A 13,379-nucleotide genomic window follows, 5' to 3' on the forward strand; every position below is an offset into this window, starting at 1 on the left:
TTTGCGACGGCCAGCGACGGCCAGGAGGAACCTGCAAGACTCCACCAGGAAGTCCATTGTTCTCGACTGATCGGGTAGGCTGTCGGTCATGAGAGCGGCTATGGTGAAGGCATTGCCCTGCAGCTGCTGACCGATATCACTCAAAATTCTTGCCCGAGCGTCGGCATCCAGTCCAGCTACCTCTCATCTGAAAGGTGCTCGGCTCTCACGGAGAGAAGTGCCCACACCACGCGCTTCCACTGTCCAACGTTGCGGATATCATTCTCCAGCTCGTCCTCCACACACTCCATGTTTCGTTGTGGCGAGTTAAGAGTGGCCAAGTGGGCTCGCGCACACCAGCTCTGAGCACGCTGAGCAAAAGCTTGCGCTACACAACCCAGGGATCCTGGGCTCAATCCCCGTTCATGCCCGTTTCAATGTGGATGAGCATCGTACCGGCGTGCGGTCGTTTATCACTACTGCGTGGCACACGCTAAAAACCCCAGGCTAGCGGTTCTACTGCACTGGCTACATTTCTCATCTACAGCTGAGATACAAGTTGCCCGTTGAGACAGACTAAGTTCTAGGCTGTATATACACACACCCGAATTTTTTTTTCGTTGTGAATAAAAGTGATATTTAGATTTTGGATTTGCCTGGCTTGTAATGGCTGATCATAGTCATAAAATTGGATTTATATTTGGATTAAAGCTTGTGACTTAGCGCAACGATATGTGGCAACATGTTTTTAATAAGACAACAAAGTTATTTATGAAAAAATACGCATGCACTTTAATATTTTGCGTACCAGTTACTTTACCTATCGTCATTGCCATCATTTTGGAGTGACACCAAGTTTTTTCATGTAACACCAACACACTTGGAGTCTGTATCAACAGGTTGAAGTGCACTCGCTTGAAGTGCACTAAACTAGCCTGTCTGACAGGAATTTAAGTGTAGCCAGTGCACATAAACTTGCAGAGCATAGTTTCGTTTTCCCGGTGCTTTTTGTTCTTTTCATGTCAAACTTTTGTTTCGGAGATTTCGTTTAAAACCAAAACTATGGGCTCCGTCCGGAGAGACTGCAGCAGACTCTACTCAGTTTTGATCAGCTAAGGAAAGCGGCGACTACAGAATTGTTCCGCCGAGAGTAATTTTCAGCTAACTTGTATGCCTCGACCATGCGACTTCTGTCTGCGAAATCGAGCTTTTGTGTGTATCCGCGTCTCCTCAGTCAACAACACAGGCTGCAGGAAAATTATGCAACAGCTTCTTGAGCCAAGAACCATGTTAACCCGCTGGTGCTCCACTAAGCAGCTGATACTCTTATTTCAATTCAGGCTTTAGTAGCAATCGAAAAGTCATTTTGACGAATACGCGGGTTATGTATTATAGTATGTACTATGTCCCACTAAAGTGATGGTATATTCTTTGGGCTGCTATATGAGCTTAGTTGACTAGCTATTAGGTGAACTGCTGAATAAAAGTGTATTTGACAGACAGAGATACTACTTAAAATCAGCCAAATGGTTCTAGCCGGCAGCACGGAGATGAACGCGGACAAACTGAAGTCTTTATCGGAGATTCACGCAGAACCCCTCTGGGCATTAAACTTGACTTTGAATCCTAAACGGAGAAATGGAGTATTTTTTCTGGCCGGACAACCTGAGCAATGTAGATGTATATTGTTGCTGGCTTCGGCAGGGGTATACATAATATAAATATTGGAGGCACGACAGATCATAATGTTGCGACAGCTTCTAACTTTGCGAAACGCGTCCGCTACCTTTTGAAAGCAGACAATTTCCCTCGTTAATCGCATGCAGCGAGCAGGTTTTACGGAATCAAGTAATTGCGAAATCAGCCCAACTCCTTCGGTGTGGTCCAGAAACTTTTTCAGCGAAAAGCAGCCAACACTAATAGCCAATGCACCGCCCAGCGTGGGTGGCTCAATCTTGAAACTAATCGAACACAACCAAACTCAAGAAAAGAAGCTATCGAACCTTCCCATTCACTTGACAAAATTGGTGTTCCCTCCAGTGAAACATCTCGTTTGTCGTCCTCAGTCCACTGCTCTACATCCTTATAAAGAAACCACTTATCAGTTACCAAGCGTCGTCACTTTCGAGACAAACAAATCAAAATGTTTTTCCGCGATATCTTCCTCCCATCCAAGATATCGAAAGCATGCGACCATGTGCTGTGGAATAAACGAGCTTTCAAACACGTGATGGAAGGAGACAATTTACTGAGGCTTCTTCACCACACTAATGAACACTCGGGCCAACTTAAGAAATAATCAGATCTTCGTCAAATTACATTGTTCGCCACCACGCCGACAACAAGTGTCCGCAAAAGTTGCCAGACATGCGGAGAGGCACAAAGCGACCTGTTCCGGCTGGTTCCCAGTTTTCCCGCTTGGTGCCGTCAGTTTTGCAGGAGTCTCAGATAAGCAGTTTTTCTGGCAGCTGCCAACAAATTTTCACTGGTCTAGAGACCAACTGTTGGAATTTGCAGTTTGAGAGCAGGTAGAAATTCCCCATAGAATTGAGCACAAGTTCAGGCAAACCGGAATTCTTTGGAGCAATGAGTCAGTGTTTCGAAGTTAAAATTTCTCAAACCATGAATTTGAAAAATTACCCACCCCAGGCAAGCTGCAAGCATATGGGCATTGCCTCCTGCATAGTATTCACCGACAGCCACAGATGTGTGCACAAATGCCAAGCACGTGCCTACGGCAAGCTTCCAGAGTTCTTTGGCAATGTGCATCCCACACCAACAAGATTTCCGGTCTCAGCAGCCTAATAATGAGCTCGTTCTGTGAATGCACGTGCCATCGTCCTCAAACAAGTTGTCAAGTGAATACCCCTATATTTCCTGTCTTCTGGCACTCATGGACACCGTGTAGATTCTGAAACCTATTTTCAGACAGTGGGTGTATGTACGAGACCTCCTAGATAAGAGAGCCCAAGTGGTGAATTTTCCTGCATCACTGAAGGCCACCATAGGCCTCAGATTGGACACTACTATGGTGTCGGCGTTCGACAAGGAGTCTCGTACGCTGAAGCAGCACTTGTCTCCAATCTGTGGCCTACGATGTCTTTCAGCAACGCAGGAAAATTCGGCACTTAGGCTTTCTTATCTGGGAGGTGCTCGCATCGTGCAAAGAAATCTGCTGCCAGGTTTGGAGCAAGGCAATTGTTGGATGCTATTGCTCTTGCATAAACAAGCTCTTTATCTGCCAATGTTGTAGTACCTGCCCACATATTCATACTTGAATTAAGATGGCTGCTCCAAGCAGATTGGAGGAAAATCATTTCCACTTCCACACTACACCTTCAACAGTGTGGACTATCAATTTTATTGTTTCCATACCTCGAACAGCACCTATGCATACTTGCAAGGAGTAAAAGCTACATACAAAAACAAGATTAGGGGTTAGGACTTGAGAGAAATGGAAGACAACTACACTGCTAGGATCGATTGTATGTTCCTTCAAACCTGATAAAACATGGTGCAACGTTGCCTGGTCACCAGATGGAAATGACGACATTCGTAAATTTATTGCAATTGCTAGGGATCTAAAAATTATGAACCTTGGTGTATAGGCTAAGCAGCTTACGAGCGTTCCATTTCAAGAATTCACTCGTTTAATTGTATGTCCCCAACCCTTTAAAACAGGCTTACATGGCACGAGCACTCTATTTAGGAAGGCATGTTTTGCTAAGCAACCAGTAGGCTCTTGCTTCCTGCCACCTTAACAGCAAAAGGGCAAACAAAGTATGGCTTTTTGGGCTCACCGGCACCAACCTTGGTGGGTGTGTAGTATGTTACAAAGCAAGTCCCTGCAACAATGGAGATTGTTGAAGGGACTTGCTTTGTAACATACTATATTTGGCAATGGGCCAAAAATACAACAGCTCAGCCTCCAGCACACCCATTGCCTTCCACCAGGCTTCATCAAACATGTATGCTTCTCTCCAAATGCCATTACGATGTCCAAGAACTGCGTTAAATGTTCATAGTTCATTTTTACTAGTGACTTAATTGTATGTGTAACTGCATGGGCAACGAAGAGTCTTGAAGGCAGAAAGCTCGAGCTGGGGGCAGAGAGTTTACTGCATTCTTGACTGTCACCAGCTATCCATCCGTCTCATCAAACTAAGTTATCCCTAATCAGTCAAAGGCTATGCACTGCTATATTCCAACCACCCTTAAGCGGAGACGAGAAGCTCAGCCTTCAGCGAGAGCTAGCTGGCTTCGCCAGTGCTTTGGGTGGGCGTGCCTGCATGTTGCACACTAGTGTTTGCGAGGGCAGAAAGCTTGCGCTGAAGGTGGAGTTTCTAGTCTCAGCTTAAAGGTGAACGGAGTATAGGAGCAGACACAACTGGGACAACTTCAAAGGGGTTTAGACTCTTCTAGGAATCCAGGAGACCTTAGTAGAGGATACGTAGAGACCAACTTTTTTTTAATGTGCAGCCAAAAGTATGTTATACAAGCCTTTAATACTTGAGCCAGAGTTAAAATGGTAATGACTAGGAATAAAGTGCTGGTAATGACTAGGAATAGAGTTAAAATGGTAATGACTAGGAATAAAGTGCTGGTAATGACTAGGAATAAAGTGCCCAGTGTATAGAGTCCCAGGTGGCATAGCACCAAAAACGGTAGGTGGCACAAGCTACCACCTGTTATGATGGGTCTAGCCGTTAACGAACATCCACCCTTTCGATAGCGACATTTTCTAAGAGGTTACTAGTTTGTGTCTGTCCTACTAATCACGTAATAAATCTACTCCAGAAATGTGCAATGAAACAACAAACCACGTACCTGAGCCAAGCGGTGCAATGTGGCACCACTTAGCATGCTGCCGAAGTCCACCGTTCATCCAAAGACGTCCAATTAAGGAAAAAAGTTGCAACAAGTGTCCTGGGCCACCTTACCCAAGAAAACTAAAGTCAGAAAATCCAGCTTACACATAAGCCTCCTACAGTGTGTAATTAGCGTGGTGCAAGGCACACATCCAGCGTATGAAGCATCAGCGTGGTCAATAAAATGTGTGTGCGAACTAATGATGTGTGTGCAAACTATGTGAAGCTGGGTCCTTCAAATACCAATGGGTCACAAAACGCCGAATGCCTTGAAAGCCCAATTAATCTGATGGAAAAAAAGATTGGTTTGTGTGTGACTTGTTCAGCAAAAGGAACATTTACATGAAAGGTCAACAAAGGCTATAGCTAATTGAGTGTCGGTGCAGAAGTCATATCAATCCAAATGTTTCAAAGCAGCTGGCATGTAAAGTAGGACAAACATCTGACACGAGTCAGTAGCTACGGCAAAGTACTACTCAACGTCGCATCGGCCGCACACCACCGCATCGAGACGAAAATTTGGACAAGTATCACGTCGCTGAACGAGAAAATAGAGGCTAGTCCTAGCCCGGCAGATCCCGATAAGAGAACTAAGGGGCTGACAAACCACAAATTGAAGTGGTTGCAATGGATAGCAGAGTGGAGGCAGCCGACAACGCACATTTGAAACTTCAGGAGCTCAACATAAACAACCGATGCAAATTCAAAATCCAACACGGGCCAGGAAAAAAAAAAAGGTATCATCGAAAGGATCCACAGGTTACAAAGAAATAAGAACTTTCCACAAAACGCCGACAATCAAGAGCACCGCTACCGCCGAGCTGGTGAATTGCGATCAGCGAAGACATCCGAAAAAGAGACGCAATTTGCTCAAATGGGTCCACGTCGAAACGCAAAATCAACAAGGTCACCTGAATGTCACGCCAGGGGCGTACTCCACGCTCTCGTCAAAACCGAGAAACACATTCAATTACACTCAATTATAGCAGGTTGAAGTCGGCAATGAAGCATCGAGCACGGCCCCGAGGCAACGCTCTTCGAAAGCGACGGCGAAGTCAGCGAAGCCGACGGGCAAAGGGGCCGCCTCCGCTAAGCCACGTTCAACATATGGACTCCGGGGGCACAGACAAAGGCATAGAAGGGTACCGAACATACTGCGAGATGTGAGGAGCACGCACTCGATCGAAAAGTGCGACGAAACAGCGAGAGCGAAGACGACGAAAAGCACACCGGTATCAACACAACCCGGCGAGGTGGACGGGACCAAAATTCGAAATGTTTCTAAGTTGCCGAATTCGCGTGATGGGTTTTATAAAACGTCACTGAATAATCAAGAACACACTACTATCATATGCCACGGATAAACAAGAGGCGGGGGAGTGGGGGGTGACGGAACAAGCGACGAAAAATCGTAGCGTGCCTACCTTCGATCGTGTGCGCAGCCGATTCGGCTCCCGAAGAATCGACGTGGTGTCGCAAGTCCTAGCACGTTGATCGGTGCAACGAATGCAAAGTCCGGGGGGTAGGCACAATCCGAAGAAAACGAAGTTTTTTGCAGTCCTCTTCCGATGTCAAGAAAAAGAAAATAAAAAAAATCACAGGCGTACACTTCTTCCGGGGGAGCGGGTCAAAGGTGCACGACTTCGGAAGCAACGACGACGACGAGGCGCGCTAGGCCTAACGCCTCGACCTCGGCCAAAATGGCCTCCGCTCGCCGACCGATGCCATCATGGGTGGTGGAAGGAACTTCCGCGATGTCCGCACCGCTCCCACTTTCTTCCCGGCGCAGTTTAAAGGCCAAAACTCGAGTCGGCTGACGCCCGGGCCGACTTGGGAGTCGAAAACATGCGGCAAAGATTGCCGGCGACGCGTTTACCGACGCGAAAACTGCGGAGCGTCCGAGCTTCGCAACGTAGCAGCGATCATTGTATCCGCCATATTTAAAACCTTCTTCCCCGTCGTCACAGCGCAATGACGTTGAAGGCACCGCGTGATCTCCCGAGAAAGTATACCGCGACTTTTTGAACAGAACCCGCAAGGGAACGGCGGCATTTCATAGACAGTCCAGAAGTCCCCAAACGAAACGTCTAGAAAGGGACGCCGTGCAAAAAATATCGACTCAATGTCGTCTGCTAGAAAAATCGCGACCGCTAGGGAAAAGTAACAACTAGTAAGAACTGCAATGACAATAACATGTAGTAACTTCTAAAGCTTTTATTTACAGAAATATATTCTACAATTTTCAGCTGATGAAAGTGATGAAGGTATGTTTTCGTAAACCAACGAGACGTGATGACAATCAAAGCCTCTTTGCTTTGCGTGGACGAGGACACTTCTCAGGTGCTGGCGTCCGGTCGGTGATCGAAACTACATTTAAGCCGCCCATCTGAAGACCTTTGATGGATGCCTGCAAAAAAAACATGCCCCAAACTTTTTCCAAAAGCTTTTAAAGTAGAGAAGGTAATATAAACTTTGGTCTGGACACGAACTTGCACAAGCAACAAACATGGGAACCTGAAATATGCAGTTGGCTACCATTATACTTTATCTCACTTTAACGTGGACTAACACCAAAGGCGTGAGCAGATAGTCTTCTTGCCTTGCTGCCCGAACGTTCATTCTCTGGTAGTTAACGTCTCTGCTTGTGAGTTTTGCGAAAGGAACATGCCCACCCACAGCATAAATAGCATCTCGTATGTAATCAAGTAACGAAACTCCTGTTTGTTGCCTTTGTTAATTGAAAAGGGGTACAGAGGGCATGAAACTGCATTGCAACCTTGGACGTAACCATTAGTGAGACAAAGGGACCTGATCTATGGCCCAAGCCAGGAACAATAAAAGTTGCATTCAATGTCAACTTCTAAGTGAGCATGCACTAATATTGTATTATTGGAGCCGACTGGCAGCGTGCAGAACTCGCATAAAAAAAAAAACATTGTCCAATTTTCGGAGTATGCATCGCATAAATTCTACGCTGAACGCCATACGACTACAAAATTACTATTGCATTCGATTCGCACACTGATGGTGATAACAAATGTCTGGTATTAAAAATATTCGGAGGTCTAGATCTTTGCCCCTGGAGTGCAGTACTGTGATTGGTTAAACAAGCAACAACTGCTGCCAACAATGGCATTTGCAGCAAGGTTTGTTAGATAGGCTTGCCACTAGGCAAGAAGTCTCAGCTATAAAAGGTTGTAACCCAATGCAGCACATTTCATGTGCACATTGATCACTTAGGCAAATACTGAAAGAAGAATTTAAGGACTTGTTGAGATTTGGCCTATTACATATGCCTCAACCCCTCAAAATAATTGAGAGCTTTGAAACCTGCAGCTGGAACTGTGCAGTGCAGACTTTGTAACTAGAGCACACAAGTGAAGGCTCTTCCTTCGCACAGCCACCAGACGTAAATGTCCCCAAACATCATTAAAGAGGCAGTGGCACGGTTGAAATCAAAACGAGCGTTTGTCACAACATGTGTCGAGAGTTTGTGCACCAAAGCTTGAATATCACTCCAAGGACAGTGCGTAAGTGATAATTATGTTTGTAGCACCTGTTGCGACCATTTTAAGATCTCCACTTTGCCCCTGTGAAATTTAGGTGTATCTTTCAACCCCCACACTGTGGGTGGCTTTTAGGAACGCCTGCGAAATCAAGCTGCCGTCTAAATAATCGCAAGCTGCATATTCTAAACGCTCAACTCTGGGTTTGTTCAGATTACGTTTACATGACTACTCCGACCCAATGTGGTCAGGCGATACAAAGCATCAGCCAATCGAGAGAGCAAGCCAAAAGCGCCCACCCAGCTACTGCCAGGCCTCCGCGTTGTTTTTAAATGCAAATCGCAACCAAGGCTAGCGAAGAGTAAAGACAGCCCTAGCTACATCGTGCAATGACTGCCGAACAAGATTTGCTGAAACAAAGAGGTCTTGACCTTAGATCGCCACTGAGCTCCCTGCTGTCAACTAGCAAAGGACATGAGAGGGGAAACAACTCACCAGCCTTCCTGGGCCCAGGCCCTTGACAATGACCCTGATGTTCTTGATGGCCTGTAGTTCGGCAACCTGTAAAACAGTGCAAACAAACAACGATCAGACCTTCCCACCTCTTCCGCAACCACCCAAACCCCTGCGGCTACCGTATGGGTTCGCAAGTGCAGCCGATTAATCGGATCGTTTAGACCACGCCAGACAAAATTAACTAACAAAAAAAGAACCAGCTGGGTGGGAGGAACTCACCGAGCTGAAGCTGAGTGCCGCCGCTTGCGCCGCAACAGTTGTACCTTTCCTGGCATTCTTATAGCCTTCAGTTCCCTGTTTGAGAGAAGGTAAAATGAGCACCCAACAGCAACTTGCCTCCAGACAAAAATAATGCAGGTGAAAGATGTGGAATTTGCATAACACTTACACCCGATTTCATGGCAACCGGTTTACCTGCAACAGATGAAACAAAAAAGACATTAGAAACTGACAAGAATACAGCTGAGGAAGGAGGGTTGATTTTGTACAGCTCAAGGAAGATCTGTCGTCTGTACATAGCATTCGTGTCAGCCCCAGACTTTGCAAAGCTGCGACCGAGGGCTGACATAGCAGGCTAGGCCTTTGCGTTTCTGTCCACAGCACGTTTGTCCTCGGAGACACGGTGAAAGTTCAACGGGACAGCAAGAGCTGTGGGGCAACTCAATGGCAATTCGCTACTTCCCAAAAATAAGTGAAAGGAATTAATATTTCAACATAACAAAAATAACCAAGGCACACCATGTTCTGAAACTTTCTCACACATGAATTGACTTAAAAATAGCCTGTACAAAAATATACACAAGTTTCGGATTGTTCCTTAACTGACGCAACAACCAACAGAAACATACCAAAATATACTACAAGAAACCGTTATGATGTTTACCCCAAAGTTTGCCATGCATATTAATTCTCAGAACCTGTGAGCGAAGCAAAAATGGCACATATACATTTTGACTAAATTGCCAATAAAAAATATACAAAGAATAAAAAAAAAATAAGCAGTTCATATGGTACACCCAACTACCATGCAGACATGACAGTTGAACAGTAAACCACCGCAATAAAAATGAAGACTGGAGTGATCTCCAAGGTAATATATTCAAACCAAAAATGCCCCCCTACCTCCCAGAGGAAGGCACCCACAACAGGGAAAAGTCCAAAAGTGCAAGTCATCGCACCAGAGCACAAAAAAGCAGTTACCTTGGATCACGGACCTGTTCGGTCGGTCAGTGCCAAGATGGTGTTGTTCAGGCTACACTTGATGTGGCAGATGGGCAGATCTTGGAACCGGACGCCATCGAAGAGGAGATTGGGGGTGTCTTCGTCGGGAAACATGCTCCTGCTGCAGAAAAGAAAAAAAAAAAAAAAACCACCATGATTTAATGAGTGCAGGCAAAAAGAAGTCATGCTGAATACCAGGGTCCCTCAAGACTAACAATTTAGATCAACCAAAAGCAGCACGTCTTGATGAACCAGGGTCCACAGGTTAAGCATGCTGTGAAAAAGCATACACAAGAGATCACATTAAATATACTGAAGAGAAAAGCTAATTACACAAGAAAACATACTAGAATACTAATGAAGAAAGCTAATTTGTATGAAATTATCGCGACTGAGTAATGCGACAAACGGGGAATACAAGACATGCAGAAATCTCGCAGAAGACATGCACCCCACGTTACTTATTCGGTACCAAGGTTTCTTATCCACTGCCACCAATAATCAAAGTTCAGTTAATCGTTGACCGGACGGACACAAGACTTCTCAATAGGGTTCACCAGAAATTGTTCATATGCAACATGAATACAGTTGAAAAAATGGCCAATGTGCAGGCGACCTGGTGCATATTAGTCATGATGTTTACACCCAGAGACTGGGAAGAAAACTTGAAGATATTTTAGAAGAAACAGAAGGTTACGAATAAGTATGTGAAGAATGCCTGTCTGTCATCTTCAGTCTCTCTTCTAAGATAACTTCACAAGTTTCCTTCCCAGTATCGGGCATCATGATGTATATAACACCTCAAAAGCTATGCCAGATGTTATGAGTAGTTACTGTGGTAAAGAGAAGCAAGAATAAGTCAGGTTTTTAAACCAAATGAACACAAGAGAAACTAATAAAGCAAGCTATGCGTGCACACACACACACACACACACAAAAAAAAAAAAGAAGCATTCGAGTCTGCAGAAAAAAAATTCACGATGGTTGCTATTAATTAAAACAAAAATAAATAGAAATCACACAGCCCCCAATGCAAGTCTCATGAACATGGAATATTTCACAAACAATTAGAAATTATGAACCTGGAAATAATAACCTCACTAAAAATGATGCAATTCCTTACTGATATAACCTGTGAGGGTATGATCATGTAAGCAGCATGACATTATGCAAGTCATACATGCAAGTGTTGGAGAATAATGAAGTCTCGATCCATAGAAAACGCCATTTCAAATTTCGGAAAGAGCCAGCTTGATCATCAATACCACCCTCGAATAGCATAGAATGTTCTCACAAGAACGAAATTAAATCACCCACAATCCACAGCTCAAATGTCAAACATGCAATAACAACAAGAAATATGATACCTAGGTACTCGCACATACTGCCCACAAAAGCAATTTTCCAGGTCCTACATTAGATCTCGCGCCAGGAATCGTCAACACAATTCCCGCGACCATCTTATGATCTGAAATACTAGAGCACAGCAGCTGCTATTAAAAGTTTAACGCAATATGAACAAAGTTAGCTGGGAACATACGGCGGTACGAGCACAAAAAGCATAGCAAGCAAAAAACAAAACGACTTTCAAGCAGACAGGAAAACAAAAAATGCGCCCCACCCCAGAAAGCTTAATTTCCACTAAGCCAATCAAATAAAAAAACAATGCTTAAAAAGGCTTAGGAAACTTCTAGCAAAATCTCCGCTTACAAGTTCTCAAAATCTGTGTAGCTTGGGTCGGCGTACGACCAGCGGATGGCTGCCTTCGAGAGAAAAATCTAGGATCCTGGAAAAAAAAATGCCAGAATTCTACGAAAAATGTCGCGACTGCGAGAGCGGCGGCACGGCTGTGGAACTTCGAGGGGAAACAAAATCTCGCCACAAAATCGTCGTCGTTGTTAACCAGATGCAAGACGACGACAAACAGGATATAATAAAACGGTTAAGCCTAGCCCGTTCGAATTCCCGAAGAACTCCACGGCAAAAACGCTCGGCGATCCCTAGTCAGACAGCCTTCAAAAATATTTCCCCGCGGCACTTTGAAGAGTCGGCTCTAACTCGGAACGAAATCACAAGCTCTATTAGAATGTGAAGGGAAAAAATGGTGGACTCTAGTACAGAAAAGACGCAGCCGACTCAAATGGCTCGGCTTCCTCGTCGCCTGCAACCCGATCTAAAGTGGTCGGCTTCCCAGAAAGCAACGTCAGCAGGTTATCCGAGCTCTGCGTCGAACTCTAGGCCCCAAATCCCACCCCGAAAAGGGCGTAAATCCAACCCAGCTGGGATCCGCTAATCCACTACTAAATCGCGAAATTGGGGACAGCAAAACGACGTCGAAAAGCGATTACCGTCGAGAACCTCACTTGAGACGAGCGCTGCTCGGGTGGTGATCGGCGCGTGCGGCTACCTCGAACATCGAGCTCGAGGAACAAAGGAATCGCCATTTTTAACTCGCCTAATCGGGGAGGGAGGCCGGAGTTAGCTGCCACGTAGCTAGCGGAAAATGGCCCAAACTCGACACGGACCTCGCTAAAATTTGCCGCGAAGCGCGCGGAACTTGGGCGGATCGACGAATTTCTACTTACGTTAGGTGGGAAGCGTCGATGTCGGCCGATTTATCGCCCTGAGTGCCTTCGTCTTTCTTGGGGAGGGACGCCATCATAGCCCTCCTGTCCTCAGCCTTGTTGAGCAGACATGTTGTACAGAGTGCTCGTTGGCCGCTCCCAGTCACCGCGACGAGATCAAGAGAGTTTACGACGCTGGCGAATTTAGTTCGGGACAAACTGAGACTTCTCGAAGCCGCCAGAATCGTTTTGAAACGGGACATTTTGCTTAGATTCCGCGATCGGAATCGGGGAAGCGCGAAAAACACGTCTGACTGCAATCGCAGGTAGGACAGGACAGAGGTCACGAAATCTCACCAGGCGGCAGTCGTTGAGTGCTTGTTTTGAAGTTTGGCCTGGCCCTGAGCCTACAAAACGGTTCTCGACACTATGGCGCTGCTAGTTGTACACATATTTTTTACCGAGTGTTTCTACCTATGGTTTCTACAGGTTGATATATTTTTGTAGTTGTTATTAGTATCACTATCAATATTTTTATTTCAAATGAAGTCTTGCAAAGAGTGAGACTTTGAGAACACTTGTAAAATGGCAGTCAGGAATCTAACTCCGTCAGAGCCTAGAATCAAGATTAGATGTCTAAATTACTTGCGATTTTTACTACAAAGGCTAAATAGAGTTATGTGAAGATCGATTCGAACCTGAAATAATAGATTGTTAAATACTAT

At 45.3% G+C, this 13,379-nt stretch overlaps 2 protein-coding genes across 2 annotated transcripts in view; both read right to left on the minus strand.

The window, feature by feature from the left end:
• LOC8029103 (chromodomain-helicase-DNA-binding protein 1) overlaps nucleotides 1-6,804 on the minus strand; it is a 49,998-nt gene extending 43,194 nt beyond the window's left edge. Inside the window, exon 1 of the mRNA XM_029994895.4 lies at nucleotides 6,272-6,804. The gene's annotated coding sequence lies outside the window, so the exon portion shown is untranslated. The remainder of the gene's footprint in view (nucleotides 1-6,271) is intronic.
• A 239-nt stretch (nucleotides 6,805-7,043) lies between these two features.
• LOC121835001 (28S ribosomal protein S11, mitochondrial-like) lies at nucleotides 7,044-13,018 on the minus strand. Its single transcript, XM_042288846.1, has 6 exons — nucleotides 12,676-13,018; nucleotides 10,084-10,211; nucleotides 9,258-9,283; nucleotides 9,089-9,163; nucleotides 8,849-8,914; nucleotides 7,044-7,254 (listed from the first exon to the last, which is right to left on the minus strand). Exons 1-6 carry the CDS (start codon nucleotides 12,915-12,917, stop codon nucleotides 7,147-7,149), a joined length of 645 nt encoding a protein of 214 aa, XP_042144780.1. The 5' UTR covers nucleotides 12,918-13,018; the 3' UTR covers nucleotides 7,044-7,146.
• Between the last annotated feature and the right edge of the window lie 361 nt (nucleotides 13,019-13,379).

Source organism: Ixodes scapularis, unplaced genomic scaffold (assembly GCF_016920785.2).
Source record: "Ixodes scapularis isolate PalLabHiFi unplaced genomic scaffold, ASM1692078v2 PGA_scaffold11__112_contigs__length_91849675, whole genome shotgun sequence".
NCBI lineage: Eukaryota > Metazoa > Arthropoda > Arachnida > Ixodida > Ixodidae > Ixodes > Ixodes scapularis.